This window comes from Stomoxys calcitrans, chromosome 1 (genome assembly GCF_963082655.1).
Source record: "Stomoxys calcitrans chromosome 1, idStoCalc2.1, whole genome shotgun sequence".
In the NCBI taxonomy this organism is placed as follows: domain Eukaryota; kingdom Metazoa; phylum Arthropoda; class Insecta; order Diptera; family Muscidae; genus Stomoxys; species Stomoxys calcitrans.
The window spans coordinates 137,191,661-137,209,107 of record NC_081552.1 but is presented as its reverse complement, the minus strand read 5'-3'; the positions used below and the strand labels follow the sequence as shown (position 1 = coordinate 137,209,107).

General features: G+C 45.1%; 1 protein-coding gene across 1 annotated transcript in view; it reads right to left on the bottom strand.

Moving 5' to 3' along the window:
- The window catches only part of LOC106088933 (uncharacterized), an 80,909-nt gene extending 63,462 nt beyond the window's left edge, over positions 1–17,447 (bottom strand). The window contains exon 1 of the mRNA XM_013254648.2: positions 17,191–17,447. Within this exon, the coding sequence (XP_013110102.2) occupies positions 17,191–17,317 (127 nt within the window). The 5' untranslated portion in view covers positions 17,318–17,447. The remainder of the gene's footprint in view (positions 1–17,190) is intronic.

The window sequence follows — 17,447 nt, the reverse complement described above, 5'->3', positions numbered from 1 at the left end:
TTATCTGGATTACCTCAATCATTGGTCCTCCAGTAAATGGGCATCTTGGGAGTAGGTGATGATCACATCGTCTTTTCCCTGTTATTTAGACTGCATTGACTTTCCTGTCACTGCACTGCCTGATGTCATCGTATTAGGTTCTTTGCCTATCCTAGTCTTTCGACTCTTTATAAAGTCGATAATGATTCCATCGTCGGGTCCCTGTTCGTTAGGCTGTATTGAGTTTTCATTCCGTGTACTACCTGATGTTACAATACTAGGATCTTTGCCTATCTTAGTGTTCCAAATCTTAAGTATATGGGCTTCTTGGAATTAGGTGATGGTACAATCATCGGCTTCCTGTTCGTTAGGCTGCATTGAGACGCTTGTCGCTGTGCTGCTTCATGTTTAAATATTAGGATCTTTACCTTTCTAGTCTTCCGAATCTTGAAGTCGGTGATGGGTCCATCGTCGGGTCCCTGTTTGTTACAGAGTTTGCAAAATATCGATGGCACTATCGATATTTAGTTTTTTGACAGAATTTCGATTGAAATTTTTCCGATGGATCTTATCGCAAAAGTTTTTTTTTTGTTTTTTTGCGACACTAAGCAAGACTAAGGATGAAGAAGCTCCAGCAAAGAAGTATTTTGAAGGCAAACACGGCGGTACACGCAAACCGGGAAGACCAAAAGCCTGATGGAAAGATCAAGTGGTCGGAAACACCTCGAAACTTGGTGTCAGAGATTTTAGAATGAGCGCAGAAGATCGAGACTCCAAGACTCGTTCTCCAAGGACTACATTCACCCGGTAGCCAATTACCGCATCTGCTACCAAGTCTGCATGAATGTTGTTTAGACCTGCTTGATAAGCCGCTTGATCTAGAGGTTCTCTCTTATAGCGCTGAACCTCACGCTCTAGATCATGTAGATCTACAAGATGATGATTTGGATGGTCTCTGCGATAACAGCCCAAAAGTTATTGCTTAGACAGCATGTAGTTATGTCTTCGCACTGGTAAGATCTTTGTCTCCTGATGGAGGTGGTCCACATGAGAACGGAGGAATCAGCCCGTCGCAGTTCGGAGGGCGGCATTGTGACAGATCTGAATATTATTCCACTGCGTGTCACAAAGTTGACGAGACCACACTGGCGCTGCAACTTACCACAGACCGGCCAATTGCTTTGTACGTGGTCAACAAGGTTTCTTTGTCTGCACCCCAAGTGCTGCCAGCAAGTGACTTAAGGACTTTGTTTCTACTTTTGACTTTATGTGTAAGAGCTGTCAAATGTGACGCCAAGTATTTTGGGACACTTGATGGTCGGAATCATTTCTCCATCGACCATCACAGTCAGCTCAGTATTCACCTCACGCGTATTTGTAGTGAACAATGTGGCTGAAGATTTGGTGGCGGATATCTTTCGATTTCTTGCAGCGAAATATGAGGCAAGTTCGTTGAGGTAGACGTTCAACCTATCGCAGATGTCATCAATGGGTGGAGGGGCCTGATGTCATGATCGTACAATCGTCCGCATATGATACGATCTCTATGCCGTCTGGAGGAGGTGGAATATGGAGGATAGGTAGAGGTTAAACAGTGCCGGAGATATCACACCACCTTGGGGAACTCCCTGTTTCACCCTACGGTGCCTCGACTTCTTATCCCTAAATTCCACAAATGACTGGCGACCACACAGATAATTCGCGACCCAGCGTTTCAGGCCTGGCTGGAGGGACGAGTTGGCGATGTCTGGCATGGTTGACCGTGTCGAATGCCTTCGATAGGTCGTGCCACGAGGACCGTCCTATCACATGGCCTGGTTTGATTGAAGCCACGGCAAATGTGTGTGGTGATGGCATGCAAAGCTGTTGTTGTGCTGTGTAGCCTCCGAAATCCATGTTGATGCTCGGCGAATGGAAATTCTTTTACGAGGCTCGGGAGGAGTAATGCCTCAAGCGTCTTCGCCACTGGTGAGAGAAGGGAGATCGGTCTGTACGACTCCCCCAAACTCGGGTCTTTTTCAGGCTTCAGTAGCGGGATCACTCTGCCCATTTTCCAGACATCGGGAACTATAAGAGTGTTCAATGACAGGTTGAGGACAGTGGTAAGGTACTCAACTCCAGGTGAATCCAGATTCTTCAACATCAATGTGGAGATTCCGTCGGGGCCCAACGTCTTAGAAGATTTGGCGCCACGGATGACATTCGTAACTTCGCCCACGGTAAATTGTGATGGCTGTTCATCGGCTCAGAGACCACGAATACGGCGAATGGCTCTCCTCCTTGCCCTGTCTCTCTCGGGATGCACAATAAATTGGCGGTTGAACAACCTGGCGCATCTCTTCGGATCAGTCACGGTTATTTCGCCAAAAGTGACTGAGGTCCTGCATTGGTATTGCTTTTATATAAATCGATTTCCTTATTTTTACTCCTCATTTTCGTTTCAAATATAGGTGATGGGAAATTAACGATAGTATCGATGCTATAGATATTTATTATTAAAACTATCGAAAATATCAAATGTTGCGATTATCGATTGTTTGCCAACTCTTGTTTGTTAGGCTGTGTTGGGTCTCTCGCCACTGCACTGCCTGATATTTTAGAATTAGAATCTTTTCTTATCCTAGTCTTTCCAATATTGAGAGAAGCCGTGATTGTCTCGTCGTCAGCTCCCTGTTTGTTGGGCGGTATTGAGTCACCTGCCACTGCACGGCCTGATGTCTCAATATTAGGATTTCTGCCTATCCTAGTCTTCCCAATCTTGAAAAAGACAGCCTTGCTCCCGTAGTGCGCCATGCCCTTACTCTTAGCCAACCTCGTCACGCAGACTTGATCAATGCCAAGCACAAGGAGAGTTCCTTCCTCCTTCTCTTCCCCGTGAAAGACCTCCCACTTCTCTGAGACCAAATCTTGGTTTTGCATGGCCAAAAATCACAACATGCGTTCCGTTGCAAATTTACTGCCCGTCCCTTGATGAAGACCGTCGCCTTTGTGAACTGGGGTATATCCATCTTTCTCACCAGGTAGAGCTTTGCGCCCTCCAGGGTGCATGGATACCTCTGATGAGCTGTTCAACGGTATCAATACATTCCGCAGACGCAAAACGCAGCGTAAAGATGTCCCTCTATACTCGCAGCTCATCGTTTGTATGGGTGGACCCTCTACAGAGTTCTACACATGTTCGAAAATCCGATCGTAACCACATCCTCTACTTGGGACCGATGATCTGGTGGAATCCTACCGGATGCAATGCCGATATTGATGACTGCATAAGTCAGTTCATCTCTGTTGTGCTTCCTTGCCACTCTGACATAAAAGGGCTGCTCCTTACCATCCTTAGCGACCATCTTCCCCTTTCGTGATGGCTGTCGCATCCTTTTGGAAGACACAGTCCTCCATGAAGACTCAGGAGGACCTTTACTTTAAAGGACCCACCTTTACTTAAAAGCTTGGGGCGAACTGTGCATCCCTCTGGTTTATCCGTCTCTTCCTCATAAATTAGTCTGCCGACTAGTTGTGCGCTTAAAGCATTACTCTTGACTACAGGTGCCAAGACACCCACAACTATAGAAGGGGAGGACAACACGCTACGGTCTGACGTCACCACCGCAGCTATTGGGTCTTTGGAGTCCATTTCTAGCCTACTCCAAAAATGCTTTAAAATGTTTGTTTGTTTATAACATTAGAGACAGAAATAATTCCCAAAGAGCGATGTGGAACGAGGAAAAAATAAGGACTACTTGGAACTATTTAAATGTCAGGTTGTTGATTGTGTGGATCAATCAGACAATCAGTTCTCAGATGATGAGGGTGATGTTGTTGATCCTTTTAAATTTGATGAATTCGAGGTCTTGGACAACAAACGCGTGCGTACGGCGGGTGGACGCGAAAGTGTGAGCTTTACCTACTGCTTTGAACAAATCTTTTCTGAATCTATCAGTCACAACTGGCGTATAATTAGCATTGTTCCAATCCCTTAGCCTAACAAGGATTATAACGATCGAGAAATCCTATTTTCATTGGATCTTTAATTATTTATCTCGCAAAGTGCTGAAATTGGGTCAAGAGCGCCAAAAATGGCATTCCACAAGCCAGCTGCCTGTCACCTCTGTTTTTTCAATCTATACACTTGGAGGATTGTAAATAGTACCCTGATTGCGGATGACTTTACAATCATGTCCTTCTATAGGGATTTTGATTTGGCATGTCGAAATTTTAAAAGGAAAGCTATACGTTTTTGGGACAAATGTCGGGACTTGAACTCGCCCTTCAATCCTGAAAAATGTCATACAATTTTGCTAAGTCCAGCAACAAAACTATTGGTTATTAATGGCCAAACGGAAGATGCGGTTCATTCAATTCATGCAATGCTGTTGTTGTGCTATTCAGTCTTCGAAATCCATGTTGATGCTCGACGAATGGAAATTCTCCTACGAGGCTCGGGAGGAGTAATGCCTCAAGCGTCTTTGCCATTGGTGAGTGAAGGGAGATCCGTCTATACGACTCCCCTAAACTCGGGTCCTTTTCAGGCTTCAGTAGCGGGATCACTCTGTCCATTTTCCAGACATCGGGAACTATAAGAGTGTTCAAAGACAGGTTGAGGACAGTAGTAAGGTACTTAACTCCTGGTGATTTCAGATTCTTCAACATCAGAGATTCCGTCGGGGCCCAACGCCTTAGATGATTTGCGCCACGGATGACATTCGTAACTTCATCCACGGTAAATTGTGATGGCTGTTCATCGGCTCGGTGACCACGAATACGGCGAATGGCCCTCCTTCTTGCCCCGTCACTCTGGGAATGCACAATAAATTGACGGTTGAACAACCTGGCGCATCTCTTCGTATAAGTCACGGTTATTTTGCCAAAAGTGACTGAGGTCCATTCATCCCGTCTACCGTGGTTCGAGTGTGACTTAACAGTAGATCACAGTTTGCCTACACCGGTGCCTAAGTTACATTGCTCAAAGTGTTCCAGCCACAAATTCCGCTTATGTTCGTTGATTACCCTGCTTATTTCCAGATTCAGCTCGCTGATTCTGGGGTTAGTGGGGTTCATACCACGAATCCCATCTCGCTCGTCTGCGAGTACCACTGCTTGCGCCGGGAAATTGGACCGCAATTGGGGTGTTCGACCGGCTGCTGCGTTAATGATGTTTCGGAATTTCCTCTCAGCCACTAGCACATCCGAGAGGGGGTGGCAGTTCACTGAAGCGGCGATTGATATACTCTCTGAAGCCAGCCCATTCGGGCTTCTTATGATTGATAAACGTCCAGCACTCAGAGTTTGGAAGTAGGGTGTTCCGTCGATGGTGAGAATTATGGGGAGGTGGTCTCACCCCAAAGAGATGACGGATTGCCAGGATACGTCACTCAGGTGATCAGGGGATGTAATAGAGATGTCTGGCGAGCTGCTGCACCTCGCCATCTCGTAATCCTAGTGGGGGCATCCTCATTCATCGTGCAAAACGTTGAGCTTGCAATCTGCTCTGCCAGAGCTATGCCACGCTGGTCGTTACCAAGGGGAGAATGCATGGAGAATGAAGTGTGATGCGCATTAAAGTCCCCTAGAACCAGACGATTATGACCAGATAGTAACCCACTTATGTCGGGGTTGTAAGCTTGGCTTGGCTTGTCACATAGTCCAACGACGAGGAAGCAGAAGGCGACGACGACGACGCTTGTGACCCACTGCTGGCTATGTTCGCACAGCACCTTACGACATAACCAGTATGACTATACTCCCGTAGTGAAGTGAGGCCAGAGGAAGACCGATGGTGGAGGCGGTTCTGGCAATCCGAACAGAACCAGGGTTCTTTTCAATCCCGGCACGGACCAGAAGCTTGCGGAGAAGGCACTCCGGGATGTGCCTCTCACATGACGAAAAAAGACGAACGCGTACACTGAGGTGGAAGCCCTTGCCGATGAGGGTTCCATCGTTGTTGTAGCCGTGAGTTATACACTGAGGCGGCAGCCCTTGTCGATGAAGAACTCCATCGTGTCAATCCGGTACGTACAACCGGCTGCCATGAGATTGGGCCGGTCTGTGGTAAGTTATGCAATGCCGGACTGTAGAATGTAGAACTTGGAGAACGACGGCCTTCAGTTGCACCTGAAGAAATTGATCTCCCCCGGCAAAACCAGAGTAGTTATTGCCCTATTACGTTCCGGGAGATGCGGCCGCCTCAATTTCTATAGAGCAAGGATTGATGCAGACGTGCAAGATTGCGACCAGGGACCACACGATACATGTCACCTGTTTAACTGCCCAGCCAGGCCCAATCGATTTAGACACGGATCCCTCTGGACGCACCACATCTTAGCCACAGAGTTCCTGGATCTTGACACTCAACCGAATCAAGCAGACCAAAGATAGAACACAACAAACTGCTTCAACAACTCGGCACGGGATAGTTGTGAGCACCACACAGGCTGGAACATTGAGGTCCAATCTGTGTGGTGTTCATTGATGTAACGAGAAGCTTAGCTGCGAGCTACCGGGCGCGTCCACATGTTGCGAATAGTGAAATGCTCCATACGGAGTAGCTGCAATGGCAGTCGCGAACAATCAGCGGTATCGAGCGGAGATTCTCAGTGAGAGGCCGGGCGGCACTGACTCTTCTACAAATACTGACTGCCTATGATACTCGATATGTCAAGGCGAGTTATTAGCGCCTTTAAACAACCAATGGCCACCCTGTTTCCACGGCGATCGGTCCTTTGGACCGGAACGAGCTTGCTCACCTATGCTGCACATGAAAATGTGGCTACAACAACAACATGCGGCTCCTTGGCAGAATAATTGCTTCTTAACTGTGAAGGATCATTATGATTATGTTGCTAATGATGTTCAGGGTAGAGTGAACAAGCTGAAAAGTTTGGCGTCATTACGGGGAGGATTGCATCCCAAATTCTCCTTAAATGTTCACAGTTCAAGTCTTTTGCGGTAAAAATTGGAGTACTCGAAAACAACGACAGCGCTCAGTATGTGAATAAAAAGATTGAACGATTAACTACAATAGTACATAGATCTACACCTATACATAACATCTATGCCCTGGCTCATGAGCTACCTCCTGAGCAGAGGGATGCGTTTCTGACGGCTAAAGAGCTGCATAGGATTCATATGTGTAATTAAGATCTCTATGATATTGTGGCAGACAACATTAAGGGGAAGTCCAGTTACAGCCATATTACGAATTAAGACATTTTTGACCGTGTAGGGCACATCTCTTATATGGTAAAAAAACTCGGTCAAACTTAACCTATTATCGTGAAAAAACGGTGTACTTCTGCACAAGTTGTTCGTCAGATCTACAACAGATAATTTAAAATGTATAAAGATAGTGGTTTTATGGTTTTTGCCACTGATGTTGTTGTTGTTGGAGCAGTTTGTTGAGTTCTATATTTCGCCTGCTTGATTCTGTTGAGCGTCCAGATCTAGGAACACTGCGAATAAGATAGGTGCGTCCAGAGAGATCTGCCTGAGTCGAGTGGGTCTGGCTGGACAGTTAAACAGGTGACGTGTGTCGTGTGGTCCCTGGTCACAATCGGTACATTTATCTTGCACGTCTGCATCAATCTTTGCTCGGTAGGAATTGAGGCGTCTGCATCCGCCGGAACATAATTGAGACAGAACTACTCTGGTTTGCTGGGGGAGATCAATTTCTTCAGGTGCAACTCGAGGCGGTCTTTCTCCAAGGACTACATTCACCCGGTAGCTATTTGCCGCATCTGCTACCGTGTCTGCATGAATGTTGTCTAGACCCGCATGATATTTTTTCCACTGATGCCTCAATTGCTGTGAACACAACCGAAAGTGTAGTTTTTGTACCTATCTTAGGGTGCAAATTTTATTTCAAAGATTTTGGCGAAGGAAAAGACTGATGATTATGTTGCTTCTTTGTTTCACAGTTAGCTTGACAATCCCATGGCAGCTGGTACCGGATTGACCCGATGGATTCCTTCATCGGCAAGGGCTGCCGCCTCAGTGTTCAACACTCTGCTACAACAAAAACAGTAAGCTTGAACAGTCCAGGATTAAACTGTGCGACATTGTCTGCCAACCTGGCCACTGTGGCATTGACTTTAATGTTTTTAATTTAATGGATGTTAAGCTGTCTCATGAAGAGGTTCTTAACGCAATTAAAACAAGATTGTGGACAGGTTTGATTTGGTTTCGGTGAATAAAGGCCATTTTTTTCATACGCTCTGTGTTTCATAGTTTCTCAACATGCATTGCGGCCTTTTAGAGGCAAAAAAGGCTCTACACTCGGGATACCGTTGATGTTATTTAAACAGTCGATTTGCGACAGGTGCTGGAAACCTGACTCCACACACCATGCTATTTTTCAGTGTGTCAAGTTTCATAATCTGCGACGAGATTATAATTTTTTTGATTTCCATGCACTAATCACTTCCTGTTTGACTTTTGGTGGCGTGAGTTGTTTTTGGCCAGTTTGGAGGCCGACATGAGTGAAATGGATTAGAGGCAGGACCCTCGGAAACGCTTATTGTGTGTCGTATAGACACGGAAATGAATAACAGGAGGAAAAGAAATTTAACAAATTCCACATCCGAAGAAAATATTTTAGCTATGGACAATTATGGTGGTATCAGTGCTGGCAATAGTGGTGGTGCGGCTGCTGGGAAAAATTTTGGTGTGGCAAATGGAAATTGTGGTGTTTGGTGCAATTTATGCTAATTTGAATGATACAAGTGGTGTGAATGTTATGGAGGTGGATGGTAGAGCTGGTGGAGACATGAGAAAAACAAGAAGGCGTGAAGAAAGTAATGCGAATGACCCTAAGAAAAGAAGGATTAATGATGCGGATGTAAGATTTACCCCAGGGCATTCAGGTGAGTTCTTGGTCCTATTTGATTCGTCCGAGGCTGATAATGTAAACAATAAAAAATTAAAAATGGTTTATATTTTATTTCAAAAATAAAAAGATCGGAAGGGTTCCAAATGATTAAAAAGGTTGTGGCAATAGCTGTCACTTTATACAAGCTGACGTTTGAAGATTGGCAGTCTGCAAACAAATTCCTTGACAATGATGAGTTGAGGAAGAGAAAGTTGAGGCCTTTTGTGCCCCGTAACTTTATTCAAACTTTTGGGGTTGTCAGGGATGTTCACCTTTGTTATTCAGAGGAGGAAATTATGTCTAATTCTACATCAGGTAACAAGATTACTTTTGTGATAAGATTTACTAGGAGGGATGTGAATGACCCCAATGTTTATCATCCGACTGAGACGGTTAAGGTGGGATTTGCAGGTGATGATCGCCTAAAATGGATAATCTTCAAAAGAACAGTCTTGAGTGTAAGAACTTTTTATCCGGCAGTGAGACAGTGCGGAAGGCTAGGGCAAACCAGGCGAGGGTGCAGGTCGAAGTGGCGAATGATATGGATGTTTGCCCGATCGGGCAAAAAGAAGTAGAGACCATTAAGATCATGACTAATAAGATGGCAAAACGGGAGGTTTTAGCTAATGGGAAGCAGAAAGATGAACAAACCTTCCAATGGCTATAAGGACAGCAAGGACAAGAAGGTGAATGAGATCTTCACACCCTACATTTTTAACTCAGTTTTGAAGAGAACAAAGAAGCCTTATTTTCATAGGCCTGGGGTTCAGATGCAAATGCTAATGTTTACGAGTCTCAGCCGTCTGCGACTTAACTGGTCTCCTAAGTAGTCCTAAGTAGCAGTATATCTATATCCAATTGTAGTCATGTTGAAGATTCTACAGTATAATGTGCAGTCATTAAGTAAGAATAAGATTTTGGCAATGTTGTACTCTCTGAGATCTTCTCTGAGAGCAATAAAATTGCTTACTTCAACTTGTTACAACTTTTTAGATCTGATGGATATGGAGGTGTAGCCATTGTTTTCAAGAAATGCATAAGATTTGCCAACATTATGTATGACTCTGAGTTTCATATACTTATAGCTAAAACGACAAGCCTAAGAAAGAATGTGGTGATTGCTTCGGTGTATTTTCCATCATCCTTACCCCTCGACGTTTTGGCAAGTGTGGTCCTTTCTTTTTGAAAGGAATCGGAGTTGACTTGGCTGGATCGTGGGAGTCTGGACAAGGATACCTGGGAGGCAGTAGACATTTCCCCACAACAGTTGATATTGAGTACACTGGTGAGAAGAAAATTAGGTTTTTGTCAAGGAAGAAACTTATGCAGTCTCTAGGTGAAGTTGGCTATGCTATGTGTGACATTGATAAATCTCGAGCACCCAGTTCTGGTGGACTGAGGAACTAAGAATGATCTTTAGAAGGCAAATGGCTGCTACAAAGAAGGCCAAGAAATACCCAAGTTATGAGAACCTTGAATCTGCAAGAAAGGATGTTGAGATGTGAAAAAAGAAAATAGCTGAGGCGAAAAATGTAAGTTTTCTCAACAAAATCAACGAAGTAACATAACTCCCAACACAAGGAATGCTTGGAGATTTATAAATAATGTTAGAGGAAGGAGGCACCGTAGCGCAGAGGTTAGCATGTCCGCCTATAAAAAGGAGGCCCCTTATCATTGAGCTTAAAACTTGAATCGGACTGCACTCATTGATATGTGAGAAGTTTGCCCCTGTTCCTTAGTGGAATGTCCATGGGCAAAATTTGCAATTTGTTAGAGGAAGGATGAATCCACAGAGGCCTATATGGAATGAGGAGAAAAACAGAGAATACTTGCAGTGTATCAAGAATCAGGTTTCGGGTGTGCTCGACCAGCCAAGAACGGATATAATGGATTGTGAGCGAGGGATGGCATTACCTATGCTATGCTGAAGGTGCTACCTGGTATCTCCAAGCGAGCGATCTTAACGGCTCTGAACAATTCCTTCTTGGTTAACAATTTGGCTGACAACTGAAGGATAATTTCAATTCCAAAAACGAACAAAGACTACAATGGGATTACCAGCTTCAGATCGATCTCACTTATATCGGTCTTTTTGAAATGTATTAATCTGATGGTCAAGGAAAGGTTGGTGGACTTTATGAGGTCCCATAGAGTAGTGCCTGACAGATACTTTGCGTATTTTAAGGACAGGTCAACCAATACGCGTTTGAATGAGTTGCCGCATAGAATTGCCATTCTTAAGACTAATATCTTCAAAGTTGTGATGTTATCCTTGGACATTAGCAATGCCTACAATTGTGTAGACATTGGGATGTTGCATGATATATTACTAAAACTAGATCCTACTGTTGCTGGATCCATAACTCTATCTCATCTAGAGTTTAAAGGATGGGCAAAGATGAAGTGATTATCAGAAACGGTATTCCGCAAGGCAACTGCCTTTCTCCGTTATTATTCAATTTCTATACAGCTCGGCTGCACTCTTAGCAAGATGGGAACGCCTTAGTCTTCCAATATGCAGATGATTTCATACTGTTGTCCTTTAATCGGAACTATGACTTGGCGCTGATGAACCTCAGAGGCAAAGCTGCACTTTTTTGGGAAAAATGCAAACGTTTGAACCTGTCCTTTAATCCTGACAAATGCCATACACTGTACTTATAGTCACACTTACAATGAATTTGAAGACGTATTTCACCGGGTGGGGGACGTCAGATACTTGGTAACCTCTAAAAAGTTTTCTGTAAAATTCAACCAATTGTCAGCAGGGAAAAAGAATACTCCTAAGGATATACTATCAAGAATTTTATGAATATGAAGAAAGTGGTTTTATGATTTTTGCCACAGATGCCTCAGTATCAAGACTTGCAATTGGATGCGGGGTTTTTGTGCCCACGCTTGGGCACAAGTTTTACTCTAAATTGGATTTCAGAGCATCCTCGATATTTGGGGAGCTTTGCGCTTTATACAAGGCTCCTGAGATAGCCATTGAAGATGAGTATGAGAAGTGTGTCTTGTTTACAGATAGCCTTGCGGCCTGCGAGGTGCTGGGAAATGAGAAGATTATGGATTATTTTGCCTCCCTATTTCATCAAAGAGTGAATCTGTCCAATATTCAGGTCTGTCATGTTATCTGGGTTCCGGGTCATTCTGGAATTGATTTCAATGAAAAAGTAGATGAAATCGCTGAACTGTCAATTGATAGTGATGCACCTCTGGATATGAAGCTATCACATAAGCAAGCGCTGAATGTAATAAAACAACAGTTATGGATAAATTGGAATGGAATTTTTTATGGGACCTCGAGCGAGAAAGGCAGTCTTTCTATCGTCTGTATAAGGATGTCGCTAGAAACCTTGGTTTCTCAAGATGAATCTTAACTCGATCGAAACAAAAACCATAAATAGACTATACACGAGTCATACGTGCGATAAAGTGTACCTCCATAAGATTGGAGTGATTTCCACACCTATATGTGACAGGTGCTGGAAAACTGGGACCAGCTATCATGCCATTTTTGAGTGTTTAAAATCCGATGTGCCCAGAATGAAATACAATTTTTTCAACTGCCACAAAGATTTCGAAAGCTTACTGAAGACAAAGGATCCTGATATATATATATAGGTTTGAAGCTTTCATATTGGAAGCGAACATTGATATATGATGAATTCAATCCCTGATCTAGTATATAAAGGGATTTTCGATAAAGCTGTGATATGGACTGTGATATATAACTAGCATACGTTTGAGTATGCGATCGGTTATACAACAACAAGTGTACGTGTTCGTCTTTTTTCGTCATGGGAGAGGCACATCCCGGAGTGCCTTCTCCGTATGCTTTTGGTCCGTGCCGGGATTGAAAAGAACCCCGGACCCTGGTTCTGTTCCGTTTGCCAGAACCGCCTTCATCATCGGTCAGTGTCGGTGAGGTGTAACAGGTGCTTGGAGTGGGTACATTTCCGTTCTTGCTCTGGCCTAACCTCGCTACGGGAGTATAGTCATACTGGCTATGTCGCTAGGTGCTGTGCGAACATAGCCAGCAGTGGGTCACAAGCGTCGCCGTCGTCGCCTTCGGCGTCCTCGTCGTCGGACTATGTGACCCCCCCGACCTCTCCCGTACGACAATTTATGCAAAGACAGCATCCTAGCCCTACTATTGCCAGGCCAGTGTCGGGAAATGTATCGTTCCTGCAGTTAAACTGCAATGGACTGCGAGGCAAGATTGATGAGATTGTGGATTTTATGAGTCGGAAGAGCATATCGGTCGCAGCGATCCAGGAGACAAAGCTGACTAACACCTGCAGCTTGCACAGTTGTCACGGCTACAATGTGCTACGTAAGGATCGCTCAAGGAATGGAGGTGGGGGATTGGCCTTCGTTATACACCATTCCGTGCAGTATAGACCTATCTCGCCTGCGCTTGACGCTAGTGACCCATACATGGAATGTATGGGGGTAGCAGTCAAGTCTGGTACTGCCGAGATAGAGATATACAACGTGTATATACCGCCGGTTGGCAGCTGTGTCCCGATTAATGGCCAGGCCTACAGCCCCGACATAAGTGGGTTGCTATCTGGCCATAGTCGTCTGGTTCTGAGGGATTTCAATGCACATCACTCGTCATGGCATTCTCCCCTAGGCAACGACCAGCGTGGCATAGCTTTGGCAGAGCAGATAGATAGCTCCACGTTTTGCACGGTGAATGAGGATGCCCCCACTAGGATTACGAGGAGGTGCAGCAGCTCGCCAGACATCTCAATCGCATCCCCTGATCTCCTGAGTGACGTATCCTGGCAAGCCGTCATCTCTTTGGGGTCAGACCACCTCCCCATAATCCTCACCATCGGCCGACCACCCGACTTCATAACCTCTGAGCGCCGAACGTTCATCAACTACAAGAAGGCCAATTGGACTGGCTTCAGAGAGTATACCAATCGCCGCTTCAATGAACTGCCATCCCCCTCTGATGTGCTTGTGGCCGAGAGGAAATTCCGAGACATCATCAACGCAGCAGCCGCTCGCTTTATACCAGCCGGTCGAATACCGCAAGTGCGACCCAATTTCCCGGCGCAAGCAGTGGTACTCGCAGACAAGCGTGATGGGATTCGTGCTATGGACCCCGCTAACCCCAGAATCAGCGAGCTGAATCTGGAAATAAACAGGGTAGTCAACGAACATAAGCGGAATTTGTGGCTGGAACACTTGGAGCAATGTAACTTAGGCACCGGTGCAGGCAAATTGTGGGCCACTGTTAAGTCTCTCTCGAACCCCGGTAGACGGGACGACAGGACCTCAGTCACTTTTGGCGAGTTAACCGTGACTGATCCGAAGAGATGCGCCAGGTTGTTCAACCGTCAATTTATCGTGCATCCCGAGAGAGACAGGGCAAGGAGGAGAGCCATTCGCCGTATTCGTGGTCTCCGAGCCGATGAACAGCCATCACAATTTACCGTGGGCGAAGTTACGAATGTCATCCGTGGCGCCAAATCTTCCAAGGCGTTGGGCCCCGACGGAATCTCTACATTGATGCTGAAGAACCTGGATTTACCTGGAGTTGAGTACCTTACCACTGTCCTTAACCTGTCATTGAACACTCTTATAGTTCCCGATGTCTGGAAAATGGGCAGAGTGATCCCGCTACTGAAGCCTGGTAAAGACCCGAGTTTGGGGGAGTCGTACAGACCGATCTCCCTTCTCTCACCAGTGGCTAAGACGCTTGAGGCATTACTCCTCCCGAGCCTCGTAGGAGAATTTCCATTCGCCGAGCATCAACACGGATTTCGGAGACTGCACAGCACAACAACAGCTTTGCATGCCATCACCACACACATTTGCCGTGGCTTCAATCAACCCAGGCCAGGACGGTCCTCGAGGCATTGGACCTATCGAAGGCATTCGACACGGTCAGCCATGCCAAATTATTTGAGGACATCGCCAACACTTCCCTCCAGCCAGGCCTTAAACGTTGGGTCGCGAATTATCTGTGTGGCCGCCAGTCATTTGTGGAATTTAGGGATAAGAAGTCAAAACACCGTAGAGTGAAACAGGGAGTTCCCCAAGGCGGGGTGATATCTCCGGCTCTGTTTAACCCCTACCTATCCTCCATCCCACCTCCTCCAGACAGCATAGAGATCGTATCATATGCGGACGACTGTACGATCTTGGCATCAGGCCCCCCACCCATTGATGACATCTGCGATAGGTTGAACGTCTACCTCAACGAGCTTGCCTCATATTTCGCTGCAAGAAATCTGGAGATATCCGCCACCAAATCTTCAGCCACACTGTTCACTACAAATACGCGTGAGGTGAATTCTGAGCTGACTGTGATGGTCGATGGAGAATTGATTCCGACCATCAAGTGTCCCAAAATACTTGGCGTCACATTTGACAGCTCCTACACTTTCTCCCCACATGCCACAGCAATCTGCAATAAAGTCAAAAGTAGAAACAAGGTCCTCAAGTCACTCGCTGGCAGCACTTGGGGTGCAGACAAAGAAACCTTGTTGACCACGTACAAAGCAATTGGCCGGTCTGTGGTAAGTTATGCAGCGCCAGTGTGGTCACGTCAGCTTTGTGACACGCAGTGGAATAATATTCAGATCTGTCAGAATGCCGCCCTCCGAACTGCGACGGGCTGCCTCCTTAGTTCTCATGTGGACCACCTCCACCAGGAGACAAAGATCCTACCAGTACGAAGACATAACTACATGCTGTCTAAGCAATACCTTTTGGGCTGTTATCGCAGAAATCATCCAAATCATCATCTTGTGGATAGATACCCACCGCCCAGAAGCCTTAAGGTAGATCTACATGATCTAGAGCGTGAGGTCCAGCGCTACAAGAGAGAACCTCTAGATCAAGCGGCATATCAAGCGGGTCTGAACAACATTCATGCAGACACGGTAGCAGACGCGTTAACTGGCTACCGGGTGAATGTAGTCCTTGGAGAACGACCGCCACCCATTGCACCCGAAGAAATCGACCTCCCCCGGCAAACCAGAATGATTCTGGCTCAATTACGTTCCGGCAGATGCAGCCGCCTCAATTCCCACAGAGCTAGGATTGATGCCGATGTGCAAGATGTATGTCCCGACTGTAACCAGGGACCGCACGATACACGTCACCTGTTTAACTGCCCGGCCAGACCCACTCGACTCAGACCCAGATCCCTGTGGACGCACCCCATCTTAGTCGCGGAGTTCCTGGGTCTTGACACTCAACAGAATCAAGCAGACGAAAGATAGTACACAATAAACTGCTACAACAACAACAACAACAACAACAACAACAACAACATTATAGACTTGTTATACAAATGCCAGTTTTCTGGTATGGATGTCAATTTTTGGAATTTATATGAAACCCCTGCGATATTGTTTTTCAAATATCAAACGTTTTTTCTATTTATAGCAGCAGGTCTGCTTAAGAAGTAGCTACTACTTTACACCACTCACACCTGGCCTTGGAGTTGCTTGGTTTCCATTGCTTCCTGAACCAGTATATTGTTGACAACGTACTCCGATGTCTTGGAGTATACGAGATGCTATTTACTTGGAATGTAGTTTGGGTCTACATTCAGAACGTTTTATAACCTGGCTTTTGATGCCTGATAAGCATCGCCATTCAACTACTCACAATTCAAAAAAAATTGATTTCCATGTTGATTATGGAAGCATTTTGAAGACGAAGAACACTGATTTATACAAAGATCACTGAAGATGGAATTTCGTTGTGATGACTATTGTCCCTCTTGGAATTTTAATGTGGGATTTGCTTTTTTAAGTATCTACTATGATATAATGTGACGATATCGAGCATATGTTTAAGTATGCGATCGATTAACTTAATTAAATCACATAAAATACATATAATACAGATGCCTATGGATGTTTTATTTTTTTTTTTACTTGCACACACTACGTTTTACTCATTGGATGCGATTCATTTTGCAGCGGCCGAAATACTATACACACGACGCCCATCACTCTTTATCTAGTCCTTGCATGGATGTGCGGTTGAGGACTATCTTGATTTCAACTTCAAGCTCTTTTATCAGGGTTTATACCTTCGTCTCATCTCTGATATAGTTCGAGTCTGCATCGATCTTTTATAACCTGGCTTTTGGTGCCTAAACGTCATCACCATATTCAACCCACAAAAAAAAGCCCGCCTCGCAAGAAAAACAAAGGAAAAGTCCACGTTTAAGATGAAAAATCGAACTTAGCCCAGAACAACAATGGGAACAATAGAAGAAAATTCGATTGCTCCATACTTAATAAGGCTGATTAAAATATATTTAAGCGTTTTATTGTTTCTTAATGACAAGTGTTCATGATTTCTTGTAATACCTGAAGAAGAGGTCATCTGCATTAAGAGGGCCATTTGCTGCCGTTCTGACATTGGTGTATTAGGATTTGGCCTAACTGGAGCAATTCCCGTATTACACCCGATACTTCGCGGTCTTGGAGGTGGCATCCTTTCCAGTTTAAAATTTATTGAAAATTTTTGCTTTAAAATAATAAAGCTCTATAAACAACGACATACAACACTATCGATTTCACAAGGCGTCTATCTATAGAGAATACGAGCCTGTGTTAGACGAAGC